The sequence below is a fragment of the Cavia porcellus genome, unplaced genomic scaffold (assembly GCF_034190915.1).
Source record: "Cavia porcellus strain 051 isolate PalLab524CR breed Dunkin Hartley unplaced genomic scaffold, mCavPor4.1 scaffold_27, whole genome shotgun sequence".
Lineage (NCBI taxonomy): Eukaryota > Metazoa > Chordata > Mammalia > Rodentia > Caviidae > Cavia > Cavia porcellus.
Genome location: NW_026947510.1, coordinates 12158123 through 12173111, shown reverse-complemented (window position 1 = coordinate 12173111; position 14989 = coordinate 12158123). Strand labels below are relative to the sequence as shown.

The 14989-nt window shown below is 37.0% G+C and overlaps 1 protein-coding gene across 2 annotated transcripts in view; it reads left to right on the top strand.

Moving 5' to 3' along the window:
• LOC100720002 (abasic site processing protein HMCES-like) overlaps positions 1–14989 on the top strand; it is a 33620-nt gene that overhangs the window by 15295 nt on the left and 3336 nt on the right. Inside the window, exons 5-13 of one of the 2 annotated variants that reach the window (XR_010043915.1) lie at positions 273–465; positions 1800–2028; positions 3899–4049; positions 4552–4635; positions 6319–6401; positions 10144–10234; positions 12882–13034; positions 13720–13852; positions 14737–14799. Coding sequence is in view for 1 of the 2 variants with exons in the window: in XM_063238517.1 (XP_063094587.1) it covers positions 273–465; positions 1800–2036 (430 nt within the window). In the remaining variant the exon portion in view is untranslated. Of the gene's footprint in view, positions 1–272; positions 466–1799; positions 2037–3898; positions 4050–4551; positions 4636–6318; positions 6402–10143; positions 10235–12881; positions 13035–13719; positions 13853–14736; positions 14800–14989 lie in introns of those variants that run through there. The other variant, XM_063238517.1, reaches the window with a different exon arrangement.

Here is a 14989-nt window from a genome sequence, read left to right as displayed (position 1 = left end):
ATGGGTCATGAGACCAGAGGTGATTGTTCATAGATAGTTTTCAAGGATCCCTTGTTCCTTGTTCTAGGCTGGGGACTGTAGGAAGCCCACCAGTTTATTAGCCTGAGCGCTAATGCACCAGTCCCAAGCATGGCCCTGTTCGCTTTTTCTGTGCAGCACAGAGAAGGGAGACACAGAGCATGGGTGTGGCCTCTGGGTAGCTGCTGTCAGCTGACTCAAGTCTGTATCTTTCTCTTGCCTCACTGTCTCTGCCCCAACATCCCAACTCATAGGATGCCTGCCATCCTGGATGGAGAGGAGGCCGTGTCCAGGTGGCTAGACTTTGGGGATATCCCTACTCAGGAGGCACTGAAGCTGATTCGCCCCACAGAGAACATCACCTTCCACGCTGTCTCCCCCATTGTCAACAACTCGAGGAACAACAGCCCTGAGTGTCTGACTCCTGTCCACTTGGTGGTCAAGAAGGTAGGGGCCTGTCATGTTGCCTTGTCTCTCAGCCTATGGCATTTCCTAGTCCCAGCTTTCACCCCCAGAAGCACTCTCTGCCTGGGCTAACCCACCTGTAATCAGCCACCACACTCTGGTGGCTGAGGCAGGAGGATCCCTGCAAGTTCCAGCCTAATCTGGACTGCATAGCAAGACTGTGCCTCAGAAAGTCCCCCACATACAAAAAGAAATTGCTTTGGAACTGGATGCAGGGCTGCACATCTGTCATCCCAGCTACCTGAGGGGCTGAGGCAGGAGGATAACTAGTACAAACCCTGCTTGGGCAATTTAATGACTTAAGAGTCTTATCTCAAAATTTTAAAAACCTAGTTCAATTCCCAGCCAGAAAAATGGAAAAAAAAAGAAAGGAAACTGGAGGCATCCTTGGTGAACCTGGTAAACCAAATTCTCCTGAAGGTGATTGAGGAAGACACAAGCCTTCAGCCTGCTGAGGTCCACTCTCAGGCCGCTGGCCTCTGCAGTATCTTCTGTTACCTGCTTCAGCCACAAGGTGGAGAAGCGCCCTGTTCCCTCTCAGTATTCACAGGACCCAGGGTGTGGGGAGGGAAAGTGGCTGGACGGGAGGCCTGCAGTGCAGAGGAAGTTCCTAAGTTTAGTTAACTGACCCCATCGAGCCAGACATGGTGGTGCACACCTGATTGTTTCAGCCTTTGAGAGGCTGAGGCAGAAAGATGACCTTAAGTTCAAGGCCAGCCTGGATTACACAGCGAGATCCTGTGATGACCTGGAGAGTTCATGCTCAGAGCAGTGTCGGGACAAAAGCCACCAGGACAACCACCTTGTCCTGTTTCTCTTACAGTTGTTTTCCCCTTACCATAGGCACTGCCATCATTTTTCTTTTCTTTTTTTTTTTTTTTTTTTTTTTTTGTACTAAAAATCAAGACCTCACTCTTGCCAGGCAGGCACTGTGCCACTGAACTATATCCCCAGCCCTCATTTTTCTTTTGTCTCTGCAAACTCCTGTTACCCTGACGTGTTTTTCACTCTAAAATGAAACATGTATATATCTTCATTTTGCATCAGACACTGCCCCATTTCCGTGTGGTCTTTACTCTGTGAAGGGCACATTGTGCTAATTCAGAATCTTTTTGCTCAGGGCTGGGCGGTGGGGACTGCAAGGGGCACAGAGGGTGTGGACTGCGAGTCCAAACTCATTTCCTAGCACTACGTGCTATTTCTGTTCTCTGCCATGCTCTGAGCCCCTCCAGTGCCTTCCTTCTCTTTTGGCTTCTAACTGAGTCAGCCCATTCAGGAGGCTGGAACTGGGTGCTATGAGCCTTTTACTTTCGTAGGAGCCCAAGGCAAGTGGCAGCAGCCAAAAGATGATGCAGTGGCTAGCCACGAAGTCACCCAAAAAGGAAGACCAAGAGACACCCCAGAAGGACAAGTCCGACACACCCCAGTGGTCCAGCCAGTTCCTGCAGAAGAGCCCGCTGCCCGCCAAGAGAGGTGGTGCAGGCCTGCTGGTGCGATGGCTGAAGCAGGAAAAGGAGGAGGTGCCCGCGGCCAAGCGGCCTCACAGTCAGTAGGCAGCGTCCCTAACACAGACACTCGGGTGTGCGTGTGCGGGTGTGTGAGTGCGGGAGGAGGCAGCAGTGACTGTGTACGTTATGTGCTCATGAGGAAAGTGCCCTGGCTTTGAACAGGTGGGCAACTGTGGTAAGTTGGAAAAGGGGCCACCTGCTATTGGACTACCCCGCCCTGCCACTGCCACAGGGCTCTTCCTTGCTGGCCATGGGAGCCAAAGTGTAACATGGGTTTGGCTTTGGTTTGGTTTTCTTGGAAGGGTGAAACGTTATTCTTCAGAAATGTCAAGAGACTAATGGTAACTGTGAGGTAGTGAATTCAATCCCTGATTAAAAAAAAAAATGTTAAGTAATAAAATGATGACCCAACCCAGTCTGATTTACAGAGCATTTCAAACCTTTACTGACCATTTTTTTGGTTCTCATTTCTGGTATGCCACTTAGTCTTTTCCCTGTCCCATGCTTTTGACTGCAAGATGTGTCAAATTACACACAGTTCTTAAATGCTGTTCCGTGGCTCTGTCATGTTTTTCCTCTATAGTTACTATGTCCATTCTCTGTAAGGCCTTTGTGGTTTTCCGTATATAGAATTTCTTTTGCTACGATAACTAGATACCAAAATCTTTTTTCTTTTTTCTTTCTTTGCACTTTATTTTTTTCAAATCCATTTTATTCAAACATAAAAGTACAATAAAATTTCAAAGCACATCAGTCAGAGGTAGTAATAGTACATACATTGTACGTTGTCATCCCCAGATCATTCACCCAGAGTGCAAGACATCTGTGTTCAGTTGTCCAAACAATACCAATACAGATCTTTCTCTTCAGCGAACTCAGTGAAATCAGTAGTATAACTGTCTTAACTATTTTTATATACATATACACATATATATGTTTTTCTTTCAGCTTGTCACACTAATGAATATGTTCTCAGGGTATATCCATTTACCTATAAAAATGTCCAGTTTATCATTAATTATGGCTGAGTAATATTTTATTGTATAAAAATACCACATGTTTTTTATCCATTCCTCAGTCAGTGGCCATTTAGGTTGTTTCCAAGATCTGGCGATTATAAACTTAGCTGCTATAAAACATGGGTGCACATATATCTCTGTGGTATGATGTTTTTAATTCTTTTTGGGAAGATACCCAGAGGGGAATAACTGGGTTGAATGGGCCCACCAATCTTAGTTTTTTAAGGAAGCTCCACACTGCCAAAACCATTTTTTAAGAAAATATTTATATATTTTTTCCTAGTGGGCTAGAAACTTTAAGAAGAATGACTTAATTATCTTTATATTTTTAGAACTAGGCTTAGTATGTGCAGGGCAATATTTTATTTTCTTATTTTATTGTCTTTTTGAGACAGGGTTTTGCTGTGCAGTTCAGGCTGGCCTTGAACTCACTTTGTAGTCCGGGCTAGCCTCGAACTCACAATGATCCTCCTGCCTCAGTCTCCTGAGTGCTGGGATTACAGGTGCATGCCACTACGCCTAGCCATGCAGAATAATACTTTAATCTTAATAAGGTAATGAAATTTTTCCTCCAGCAGAGATAAAGTACGGTGAATATCAGACCATTATAATCCTAAGCATTATGTGGCAGTGTTTTCAGTATAGTGTAGTGCAGAGTAATGACACTTTCTTTATGTTAATAATTGATTTGTGTGCGTGTGGGATCTAGAATTAGTATCCTGGTCAGTTGATTAATTTGATGTTGAATCTTAATTTCTTCACATTGGCAATAGAAATGAAATTTTAGACTTGCAATTAATTTTTAGTGGGTGATCATGACATAAATGAGTATTATCCCTGTCTGTACAGTTGACCAATAAATACTGTTGTGTTATTTCATGCATGTAGGGGTTTCTTTTGCGGGACAGAGGATCAGATGTTGAGAGTTTGGACAAACTCATGAAAACGAAAAACATACCTGAAGCTCATCAAGATGCATTTAAAACTGGTTTTGCAGAGGGTTTTCTGAAAGCTCAAACATTAACACAAAAAACCAATGGTAAGTTGATTTGAGAAAAATAACTGAAAAGATGTCATAGGCCTACATTTAAACTATTACAAATGATTTTTCTGAAATCATTCATCCTGTTTCCCAGCATTCAGGAGGCTGCAGCAGGAGGATAACTAAGAGTTTGAGACCAGCCTGGGCTACATAGTGAGCTCAGGGCCAGCTTGCAATTAAATAGTGGGATCCTGTCTCAAAAAACAAAAATTCATCCATCTTCTTACATGGGTATATTCCATTATAAGTTAAACTATGTTTGAGTAGAAATATTGGCAGTTTACTTTCTCAAGAGATAAGTCAAGAACAGAAAGCATATGTGGTTTCGTGAAGTTTTGAGGAAGAAGATGCTGAAAGGCTGTGGCTGTGCACAAGAATGCTAGCTTCCAAAATTGCACATTATAAAAGTATAATTATCAGTATCCTGATACTTGCATTTTGTTTAGCTGCAATATCTCATTGGTGGTATTCAGCTTAAGCCTTTCTCTCTCTCTTCCAGATTCTTTAAGGCGAACTCGTTTAATTCTTTTTGTTCTGCTTCTGTTTGGCATTTATGGACTCTTAAAAAATCCATTTTTATCTGGTAAGGATGCTTTTATTTATCTGCCATGTTAACTTTTTTCTTTCTTTCTTTTTTTTTTTTTTTTTTTGTGGTAATGAATCAAACTCATGTCCCCGTGCTTGCCAGGCAGGCACGTGTGCCCCTGAGCTAAATCCCCGGCAACTTTTTTATTTCTTTAAATATTCTTTTCCTTTTCACTGTTTGTAGATTATGTAGGCTTTTTGTGTTTCAATGATGAAATACCCAAGGCTGACTATTGAGTACTTTTTCTAAAAGAAAGAGGTTGATTTTAGCTTGTGGTTCTGGGGGTTCGTGGGTGTGGCACCTGGTAAGGAACTGCTGGTGGATTGCATTACAAGACCTTTCATTCCTAGTGGTTAGTTTTCTAGGGTTTTAGAAAATGATACATGTGGGATGATCAAATTTTAGCATTATGTAGGATGTTATAATAACAATATAAGGCAGTCTTGTGCTTCAAAGACAAGCCCATAAATTGAATTTTTTCTTAATCAGATGAATCCAGTATCTTTTCAGTTTGCAGTTCTGAAATACAGTTATAAATACCACATGTAGGTAGTTCTAATTACTTTCTCAGCTATCATTCAGTTTTTACCATATGTTCATTCTTTGTAATTATTTAAGATCCTTAAACAGTTCATTAAAAGGCTCAAACTGTTAGTGTCCATTCTAGAATTACTGTTTTATATATGTATTTTCCCACTTGTGTGTTCCTGTTGTGTTAGGCATTTCTTCTGTTAGAAATTTTTTTTGTTTTTGTCTAAGAAATTGAACCCAAGACCTGCACTCAGCTGTATCCACAGTCCTTTTTACTGTGAGACAGAGTCTCACTTGAGTTGTCCAGGTAGGCCTGAGCTTGAGATCGCCCTGCCTCAACCTCCCAAAATGTTGGAATTACACACATGTACCACCATACCGAGCAAGCATTTCTTTCTTTTGCCTTTAAATTTCACTATGTCTTAATGGCAATCTTTTAGTTTCATGAAGTTATTAGAAATCACTGTACTCATTTGTAACTGTTCCACTTGACCTGGGGAGCAATTTTTAAAAACTTTGTAACAGTTGCTCAGGGTAGCTTTGAAGTATTTTATCCTACCAAACTCTTCCTCTCATATGCTTAAAGATGTCATTATTGAAGAATACTTCAAAAGTGAAATCATTTCTTTCCTTCTTTTAATTAAATGAATGGACCGGGTTTTTATGCTGTGTTTAAGGCAATATATTTCACAATGCAGATCTGTAACCAGTTGTGTCAGAATAATTGAAGGTGCTTGTTAAAAATACAACCTCCTGGGCTCTTTCTCAAATCTGCAAACTATTAGTGTGTAGCACGGTTTTGAAGATTTGCATTTTAACACAGTTTTCAAGTGGTTTTTCAAAAATTCATACTGAAATTTGATAACCATTGATTTTAAGCTTTCTATTATTAGTCCAAGAACAGGAAAATAATTTTTGGTTTTAAAGGAAAGTACAAAAATATATGTCTTTAATGTGAATCACTTGCTATTTGAACATGATCTAGAAATCAGAAGACCTATTTTCTGTTCTGTACTTTGTTTCGGTGTATGTGAACAGAGATTTTTCCGATGTTTAATTTTGGAGGCTTTGGTTTCTTACATCTAAAAATTAAGATGATTGAAATTTTGTTAATCTGTTAAATATTAACATCTGTTTTCTTCCATTTAGTCTGCTTCCGGACTACTACCGGGCTTGATTCTGCAGTAGATCCTGTTCAGATGAAAAATGTCACTTTTGAGCACGTTAAAGGAGTAAGTTTTCTTTGCCTTCTTTGTACATTATATAATTGATACTCAAAGGACAGCATTTGATTCTAAAAGTTGTTCTGAAACAGATAAATTTAAAAAACTAGCAACCTTAGAATCTTTATGGGGACCAGGTTAAAGAAGAGAGGGAGAGGGGCTGCGTTTTTATATAAGGTTTTTTGTTGTCCCCCTTTTCTTGGTCTTTTTAAGACATAGTTTCACTATGCATTTTAGCTTGGCCTTGAACTCACTTTATAGGTCAAACTAGCTTGGAGGTCACAGTGATCTTCCTGCATCAGCATCCCAAGTGCTGGGGTGACAGGCATGTGCCACCACATCCAGCTTTAAATAAGGTTTTTCAGGTTTAAGTATGGAACTAAATAGGTAAAAAGATAGTAGGAGATAAGGATTTGTGTAGGAGCACTTTGGATAGTGTCTTAGAAGCCATTATAAACACAGCCTTTTAGTCTGTGAAAATTGGTTCCATAAAATTTTGAACAAAGATATGGTGTGGTTTAACAGTGTAGTTGTTGTGTTCATAGCCTCTAAAGTCTAGAAAGTACAAAGTTAGATGACAGCCTGTTGCTGTCATCCAGATAAGAGATGATGCTAAGACAAACATTAAAGTGAAGTTGGTAAGATGTAGTTAGGTCTTGAAGGTAGGTACAGTAGGATTCCCTGATTAGAAGTTAAAAGTATAAGAGAAATACAGATCAAGAAGACCACAAGGTATGAGCAGAGCAGTTAGAGGAACAAAATTCCCATTTCTGAAATTAAAAAATTAGACTGTGGATGGAAGCAATATTCAGAATAAAGATAAGAAATTCAGTTGTAGTAATGTTAAATGTGAGGTGAGAGCACTGAATATGCACTTGAATACATCTTTTAGGAATTTTGGGGAAAGTTCAAACTGAAATGAAAAATCCTGAAGTTTACATTTAAGATATGAACTCTATGTGTTTAAATGAGATTACCAAGGAAGTGAGTACGCCTAGCAAAGAGAAGAGTTCTAAACCTAAACTTTAGCGTACTCACGGGTTAACACGCCAGAGGAAGGATCAAGAGCAGGGAATGAGGAGCTGTCTGTGAAGTAGTAGGGGAGGGGATAAACCAGAAAAAAATATTTCCTCACCAGGGAAGATGGGCCAGCTAGCTGTGTGAGGTGATGTTGATGGTTCCAGTGATAATTGACTTTCTTTTTAGCAGTGTGTCATTGGTGAACTTGATAATGAACAATTTCAGTGTGATAACAGGTGTTAAGTTGTGAATGTTCATCAGCAGAAAATAAAGTGGGGTATTAGTAATGTAGTAGGTGAAAGCTGATTGTGAAGCCAGAGTCAGGATCATCGACTGAGAATATGGATGGAAGAGCAATGTGTAATTTCTGAAAAAGGGAGTTTTGTGACAATGGGAGAATGAGTGGATTAAGGAAATATGACACTTGGAGCCACTCAAATTTGGATCACAAATTTATATCAAAGACCAGTCAACATAAATATTTCTGATTTTAATTTTTTTCTTCAAATGCAAATTCTGAAACTTTAGTTCTATACTGTGCTTTATTAATAAATCTGATATGTATTTGATTTTATGAGTGATAGAGACTGAGTAATTGCCTTTCAAGGAATGTTTAGGGAGAAACTTTCTATAAGAAAAATTGAAATTTATGATCTACAGCTTCCAACTCTGATGTGGAATTTTAATAAGGGCTGTTAGCTGGGTGTGGTGGTTCATGCATGTAATCCCAGCGGCTGAGTCAGAAGGGTTACAAATTAGATACCCTGGGCAATTTAGCAAACCCATGTCTCAAAATAAAAATTAAAAGGGCTGGGATGTTCTCAGTTTAATGTAGAGTTTAATCCCTTCTACAGTAATCAAATTTTTAAGAAATTAGAAAGGCCTAGTGCCATCACCACACACACACACACGTGTGCAAATTAATATGGGCTCCTTAAAATAATTCATTTTTTAATCGTGTTTAGCACCATTTTCTTGAATAGGTTTTATATTCCACTGGTAATACTTTGCCAAAAAGATTGAAAGAGAATTTGAGAAGTAAGTACTCTCTTGTTTTACTCTTTCACTTTAATGTTGGCATTATATCCATGTGGAATGTGGAGCGCAGGCTGACCTCAAACTTGAGGCAATCCTTCTGCCTTCTGCTGGGGTTTCAGGAGTGCACCAGCACACCTGGCTGATGTTTTTGACCAGTTTTTTTTATCAGTCTTGTTTTCCTAGGTGTCTGCCTTTGAATACTTTTTTAAAAAATACTCTCTTTTTAAGTTAATCAGCCACTAGGTGAAATTTATTGCAGAATAATTTGTATGTTTGTGTATGGAAAGCAGAAAAATAATTACATAATCTAAAAATGCAGTTAGGAAATTAAGGAAGAAAAAGACAGTTAACACTCTTGCAAACCATATGCCTGTTTATCTTTATAGTGCTGAGATTTCAAGTGTGTGCCACTACATCTGATCATTATGTGGGGAAAAAATGTAGTCTTTTAATAATGCAGCCAGAACATTTTAAGCATAAGTTTTTTGAAATGTGACATGTTCACATAAAGGTGTCCAAACCACAAATCATCACAAAGTGAGCACACCTATGTCAGTAGTGCCCAACTCAAGAAACAGGGAGATTATTAACAGACCTCCAGAGCCTCTTGTTAGCTTTTTTCTACTTACTGTTTCCTCCTCTCTCTGTATAATCATATTCCTGATATTTTACATTAGTTTTCCCCTGTTTCTGAGGTTTTTTTTTTTTTTTTCAAATAGTTGTAATACCTGTAGAATGTGCCCTTTCAGGTTTGGCTTCTGTCATTCAGTGTGATGCTTTTGAGATCCAGCCATGTTATTTGGAATTGTAGTTAATTTATCTTCATGGCACAGTAATGCTATTGTACAAATACTGTAGTACTGTGTATTAGGTTTTTATGTGGTTGTTTGTAGTTAGGCATAAATAATACTCTTAGACATGTATCTTGTTGAACACATGTTTGCATTTCTTTTGTGCTTTGGAGTGAGCAAGGCTTTGTTATTAACGATTAACTTTGTGAACGTTTTAGTAAAAATTTTAAGGATTGAATCAGTAACTTTCAAAGACCTACCAAGCTTAACAAAAACTAGCCAGAAAAACCTTTCTGACTCTAGCAGTTGTAATGTTTTCTAGGTAGGCATGGTGGTGGACACCAAGTAGTCCCAGCACTCAGGAGGCTGAGGCAGAAAGATCACTGCAAATTTCCAAGCCAGCCTTTGCTGCATATTGAGATCAAGGCCAGCCTGAACTACAGAGTGAGACCTTCTGTCAAAACCAAACCACACCAAACAAAAAAATCATAGTGTTTTCTGGAAATTCTTGTGGGAAATGTCCCACAAATAGTGGTAAAAACTAATCATGACCCAGAATTGTAGGTTCTCAACTTGCCTTTTGGCCATGCTTGCTGTGGTAATTTCTTTTTAACCCTGCCCCGTGTTCTTTTTGTTTATTGAGGAAATGTAAGAATTTCAAATCATTTTTGTTGGCATGATTAAGAGACATTGTATAGTTGGAAACAAGGAAAAGGAAAGAAGCTTTTGAGTGCTTATACGGGGGCATTTTTATATACTTTTTCCTTGACATAAAGAGAAAGCCAAGTTAATTCTGTAACCAAAGTAAACTTGTGATGTTTAAAGCTTTGTTAATTTACTAACTTGGTAATTTACTAACAAGAAGCATTATTTAAAATATTTGACAAATTATCTTACTTTAGGTGGAGGAAGCTAAACAAGAATTACAGGAAGTTGTTGAATTTTTGAAAAACCCACAGAAATTTATTGTGCTTGGGGGAAAACTTCCAAAAGGTAGAGTAACTTTTCCCTTAACATGATTTTATGTCATTAAATAATATGTTTTTAATTTAATTTTGTTAGGGACTAACTGATTAGAAGTTAGTTAATACTATTTTTAAAAATACGTGCTTTTGTGTGTTAAGATAGATGACCATATTACTAAGTTTTTGTTGGTTCATTGAACACAATTGTTTGCAGTCTCACTGTTTGAATGTCCACTTTGTATGCTTTAATCCTGTAACTTGAACAACTATTTCTAAGATGACTATGTAATCTATTAACTAGTGATTTTTTACTGGTTTTTTTTGAAATTCTGTATTACTTGTATCCTTATTCTGTTTTGTTTTCTCCTTTAAATAAAAAAAAAAACGTGCTTTTTAATATAGCCTTCCATAAGCCTTTTTTAGTAATTTACATTTTTTTATGTGTTGAAGCTTTAAGTTGCAAAAATAATCTAAAAGCTTGTTCTTCCCATACCTGAAACCCACCCTTAGTACTGTGCTGTTTTTTTCTCTTTATATGCCTATCTTTACTTAACCGTTTGAGAGTCAGTTGTAGACATAATACTTCGTTACTCCTAAATATAGTACTTGTATTAGAGATACTGTAAGGATATTCTTTTATATAATTCTAGTATAACTATTAAAATTAGTAAATTTATTGTGGATAAAAAACAATTACCAATTCACATTTCATAGCCAGCATTCATTCCAAGAGTATCCTTCAAGAACTATCCAATAGTATCCTTGTCCTCCATCCCCCAGTGTTGAGATCCAGTCAAGGATTGCACAGAGCCTGTAGTTTTATCATTAATATGAGATAGCTCTTCATCCTTTTTGTGGGTAGAAAAGAGGGTCTTTCATAATTTTTACAATTATGAAATATTAATTGCTAAATTATAGCATGTGTTATCATTTATATTGAATTTTAATATGGTTTCCAATTTATTATTATTAAAAATAGCACTGTGATGACCATCCTAATAGTCTTTGCCTTCATGTTTATTTTCCTAGAATGAATTTCTAGAAGCCCTCTTTTTTAAAGAGGATAAAATTAACGAAAATAAAACAATAAAATCAATCAAAATAAACCAGTATAAGTGAGACAGGACTTCAGAATCTTATGAAATCAAAAATAGTCACCATAATGCCTTTTGTTGTCTTCAAAATAGCTGCAGATACCTTTGGACTTAGTAAAAATTGAATGGAATAGAAACAGTAAAAACAAAACAATGAATGCAATAAAGGACTTCAAAACAAGTCTATAGTAAATCCAAAATTGCTACCATAATATGTCTTGTTATCTTAAATAGCTGCTTATGTCATCAGATTTAACATTATCAAACAAAACAAAAGAGAACAAAACCCAACCCAACAAAACAGTGAAAATGATACAGTTTCCAGATGGAGATTGCTTCCTAGTGTGGTCTTGTTCTCTCCCTCCACAGTCCATGAATGGTGCTGACTCACAGAGAAAGGTTTGGGTTGTCACTACTCTGGTAGTGGCCTGCACATGGCACTGGTTTCCAAGCAGGGATCACCTCCTGGTGAGGCCTGGTTCTTTCCCCCTGCATTCTGTGGATGTCTCTGACTCACAGAGAGAGGCTTGGGTCTGGCTGTCAAAACTCTCTTCTTTTATACTGCTTGATATCTATTGAGAATTCAGGAATACACAAGAATGTTTGCATGAACCTTTGCTACATTAGGGTATATTTATGAAGTCTGTGCTATAGCATCATAGAAAACCAAAACAAATTATCTTCTTCTAATCAGGGAGTGTTTTATAAATGTGTGGACACATCCTTAGGTACTAAGATGTAGTCTCTAGAAGTTAATGTGATTTAAGTTAATACCATACAAACTATTTAAGTATGGGTAAAACTAGGATAGTCCTCAGTCTTTTTGTTTTTTAGTCCTCAGTCTTTTCAAGCTGTCCTATAAAATATTTTTTATATTACAGTGCAGCATCAATACAGCTTTATTTTTTAATCTGTATTTTTACCAAGTTGTGATATGAATGAGAATTGTACTTTTCCATCTTATTATGAAAACTTTTAAAACTTCTCGCATAGGTTATTTACCTAAATTCAGCAGTTGTTAATGTTACTGTGTGTGTGTGTATGTTTGTGCACATGTGTGCACACATGCATATAGTATGCCTTTCTCCCCTGAACATTTGAAAGAAAGCTGTAGATAATAGCTTGGGTATAAGACTACTTAAGAGTAAGGACATTGTCCTAATTTGTCCTTCACAAGGAAAACACTAGATTTTCAAAATATACTCTCCAGTATTTGTTTTTTATGGAAAAGTATCAAAATTCATGCATTACATTTGGTTGTTTGTCTTTTAATGTAAATTTCATTTATGAGTAGGTTTATATTATTTTGCTGCATAAATGTGTTTATACTACTTTCCTTGTATAGTCTTATATAAACATCTTTTGTATCTTGCTGATATATAAACAGTATTTAAATGACAGCGGGAAATTAATTATAGAGATCCTCAAGGGAATGATTAGCAGAGACAAATGTTTTCCTGGGTTTGAAAATGTTGATGATGTCTATTCTTTGAGCTTCTTCCGAATTATGTCAATTGTTTTATAGGTTCTTACTGGGGATTTTTTAATAACATATTTGAATCACTTTTGTTTTTCTTTTAGGAATTCTTTTAGTGGGACCACCAGGAACAGGAAAGACACTTCTTGCCAGAGCTGTGGCAGGAGAAGCTGATGTTCCTTTTTAATATGCTTCTGGATCAGAATTTGATGAAATGTTTGTGGGTGTGGGAGCCAGCCGAATCAGAACTCTTTTTAGTATGTTGTGGTGTATTTTTTATGCATTGTTAAATGTTGTTCATTTTAGGAGGAAAATGATTTTTAATTATTTTTGCTACTTGGTTGTGCGTGATAGTCAGCAGAAAGAGGCACTGTGGGATTCTGGTTTCAAATAACTTAATATATATGAGTTAATATAGAGTTGTTACTAGTTTTCTAATAGGCTGATCATTTTAAGAAGTGATATGGTGATATGGTGCACACCTGTAATCCCAGCACTTGGAAAATTGAGACAAGAGGGTTGCCATGAGTTCAAGGCCAGCCTGGGCTATTTAAGTGAATTGAAGAACAGTTTGCCCTGCCTTTTTAAAAAAAAAAAAAAAAAAAAAAACGCAATGAAAGGGCTGGCTGGGACTTTTGAAAACTTAGGGTTTTTTTTTCCCATTTTATTCATCATATGTAATTAGGAGTTATTGGCCTCTAAAGTGATTTGTACAATTAGGGAGAATGAATAGCCAATAATAGTCAATTATTATTATTTTATATCATTCTCTTTGGTTTATTTTTCCCCGTACTACTATTCTTAGTAAAAAATGATCTTTTGTGAATTTTCTTCTTATGATTTTTTTCTGTTTTTAACTCTTAACAGTCTTAGGCATTTTAATATTTATAAGGTTTTTAGTTAATTTTTTTCAACTTATTTGAATACTTTCTGTTTTCATAGGGGAAGCAAAAACAAATGCTCCTTGTGTTATATTTATTGATGAATTAGATTCTGTTGGGGGAAAGAGAATTGAGTCTCCAATGCATCCGTATTCAAGGAAGACTATAAATCAACTTCTTGCTGAAATGGATGGGTAATAAGAGTCTTTGTTTGTATGTGAAATATACTGTTATTTTTTAAAAATTAGGATTCATCCTGTCGTTAAAATTGTTCGAAATAACAGGTCCCTCCCAGCACTTGATATATGTAAATGTGATTTCATGCATCCTGGTCTCATAAAGCATTTGATAATAAAAATGGTATGGGTATAGAGAGCTTTTCTCACAGTATCATATTACTTCCATTACCAATTGAGTGTTTTATGTATCAGCTTTGCCCCTTTGTTCTTGCAGTTTTGAGCTGCCTTTGATGTACTGCTGGTGTTAAAACTTAGATCACTGTTAACCATTTAAAAGCAAGAAATGATGTTGCTTTGAAAGAAATGTCTTAAAAATCATGTGGGTGAGACTTTTTGGAAATAGTCTTAAAATTTTGTGAGGTCTGCATACTGGAGATTGTACCCTCTTCCGTTTTATTTTATTTTGGCCAGACTGATTTTGAACTTGAGACCCTTCTATTTTACATCAGTATCTGTAGTAACTGAAATTAGTAGAGATAGGCTTGGTTTAGGAGTTTTTTCAAAAATGAATCAGGCACCCAGCACCTGCTTTTTGTATCAGGTCATGGTTGCCTAAGGAGAATAGATAGATTCGTGATCACAGATGATGTGTGGTTTATTATGAGTCTCTTCCTGACCTTTCACTAAAATTAATGATGGGGGGCCTGGAGATTTAGCTCAGTGGCATGAGTGCTTGCCTGACAAGCTCGAGGGTCGTGAGTTCAATCCCCAGGACCAAAAAAAAAAAAAAAAAAAATTAACATAAAATTAATGATGAAAGATCTTTGTGTAGATTATTGCTGTATGTGTAATATGCTTCAATTGTAAGTAAAAGGATACTCTTTTCTTTTCCTTAATAGTTTTAAGCCCAACGAAGGAGTAATCATTATAGGAGCCACAAACTTTCCAGAAGCATTAGACAAGTAAGTATTAAAAGAAAGTTTTTGCAAAATACATCATATGCTTTACTTTATGCTAAGAGAAGAGAACCATCACAAAAGACATTATAGTGCTGGGGATTTAGCTCAGCGGCATATACGCCTGCCAGGCAAGTGCAAGGTCATGAGTTAGATCCCCGGTACCCCCCGTCCCAGCCAAAAAAAAAGATGACAT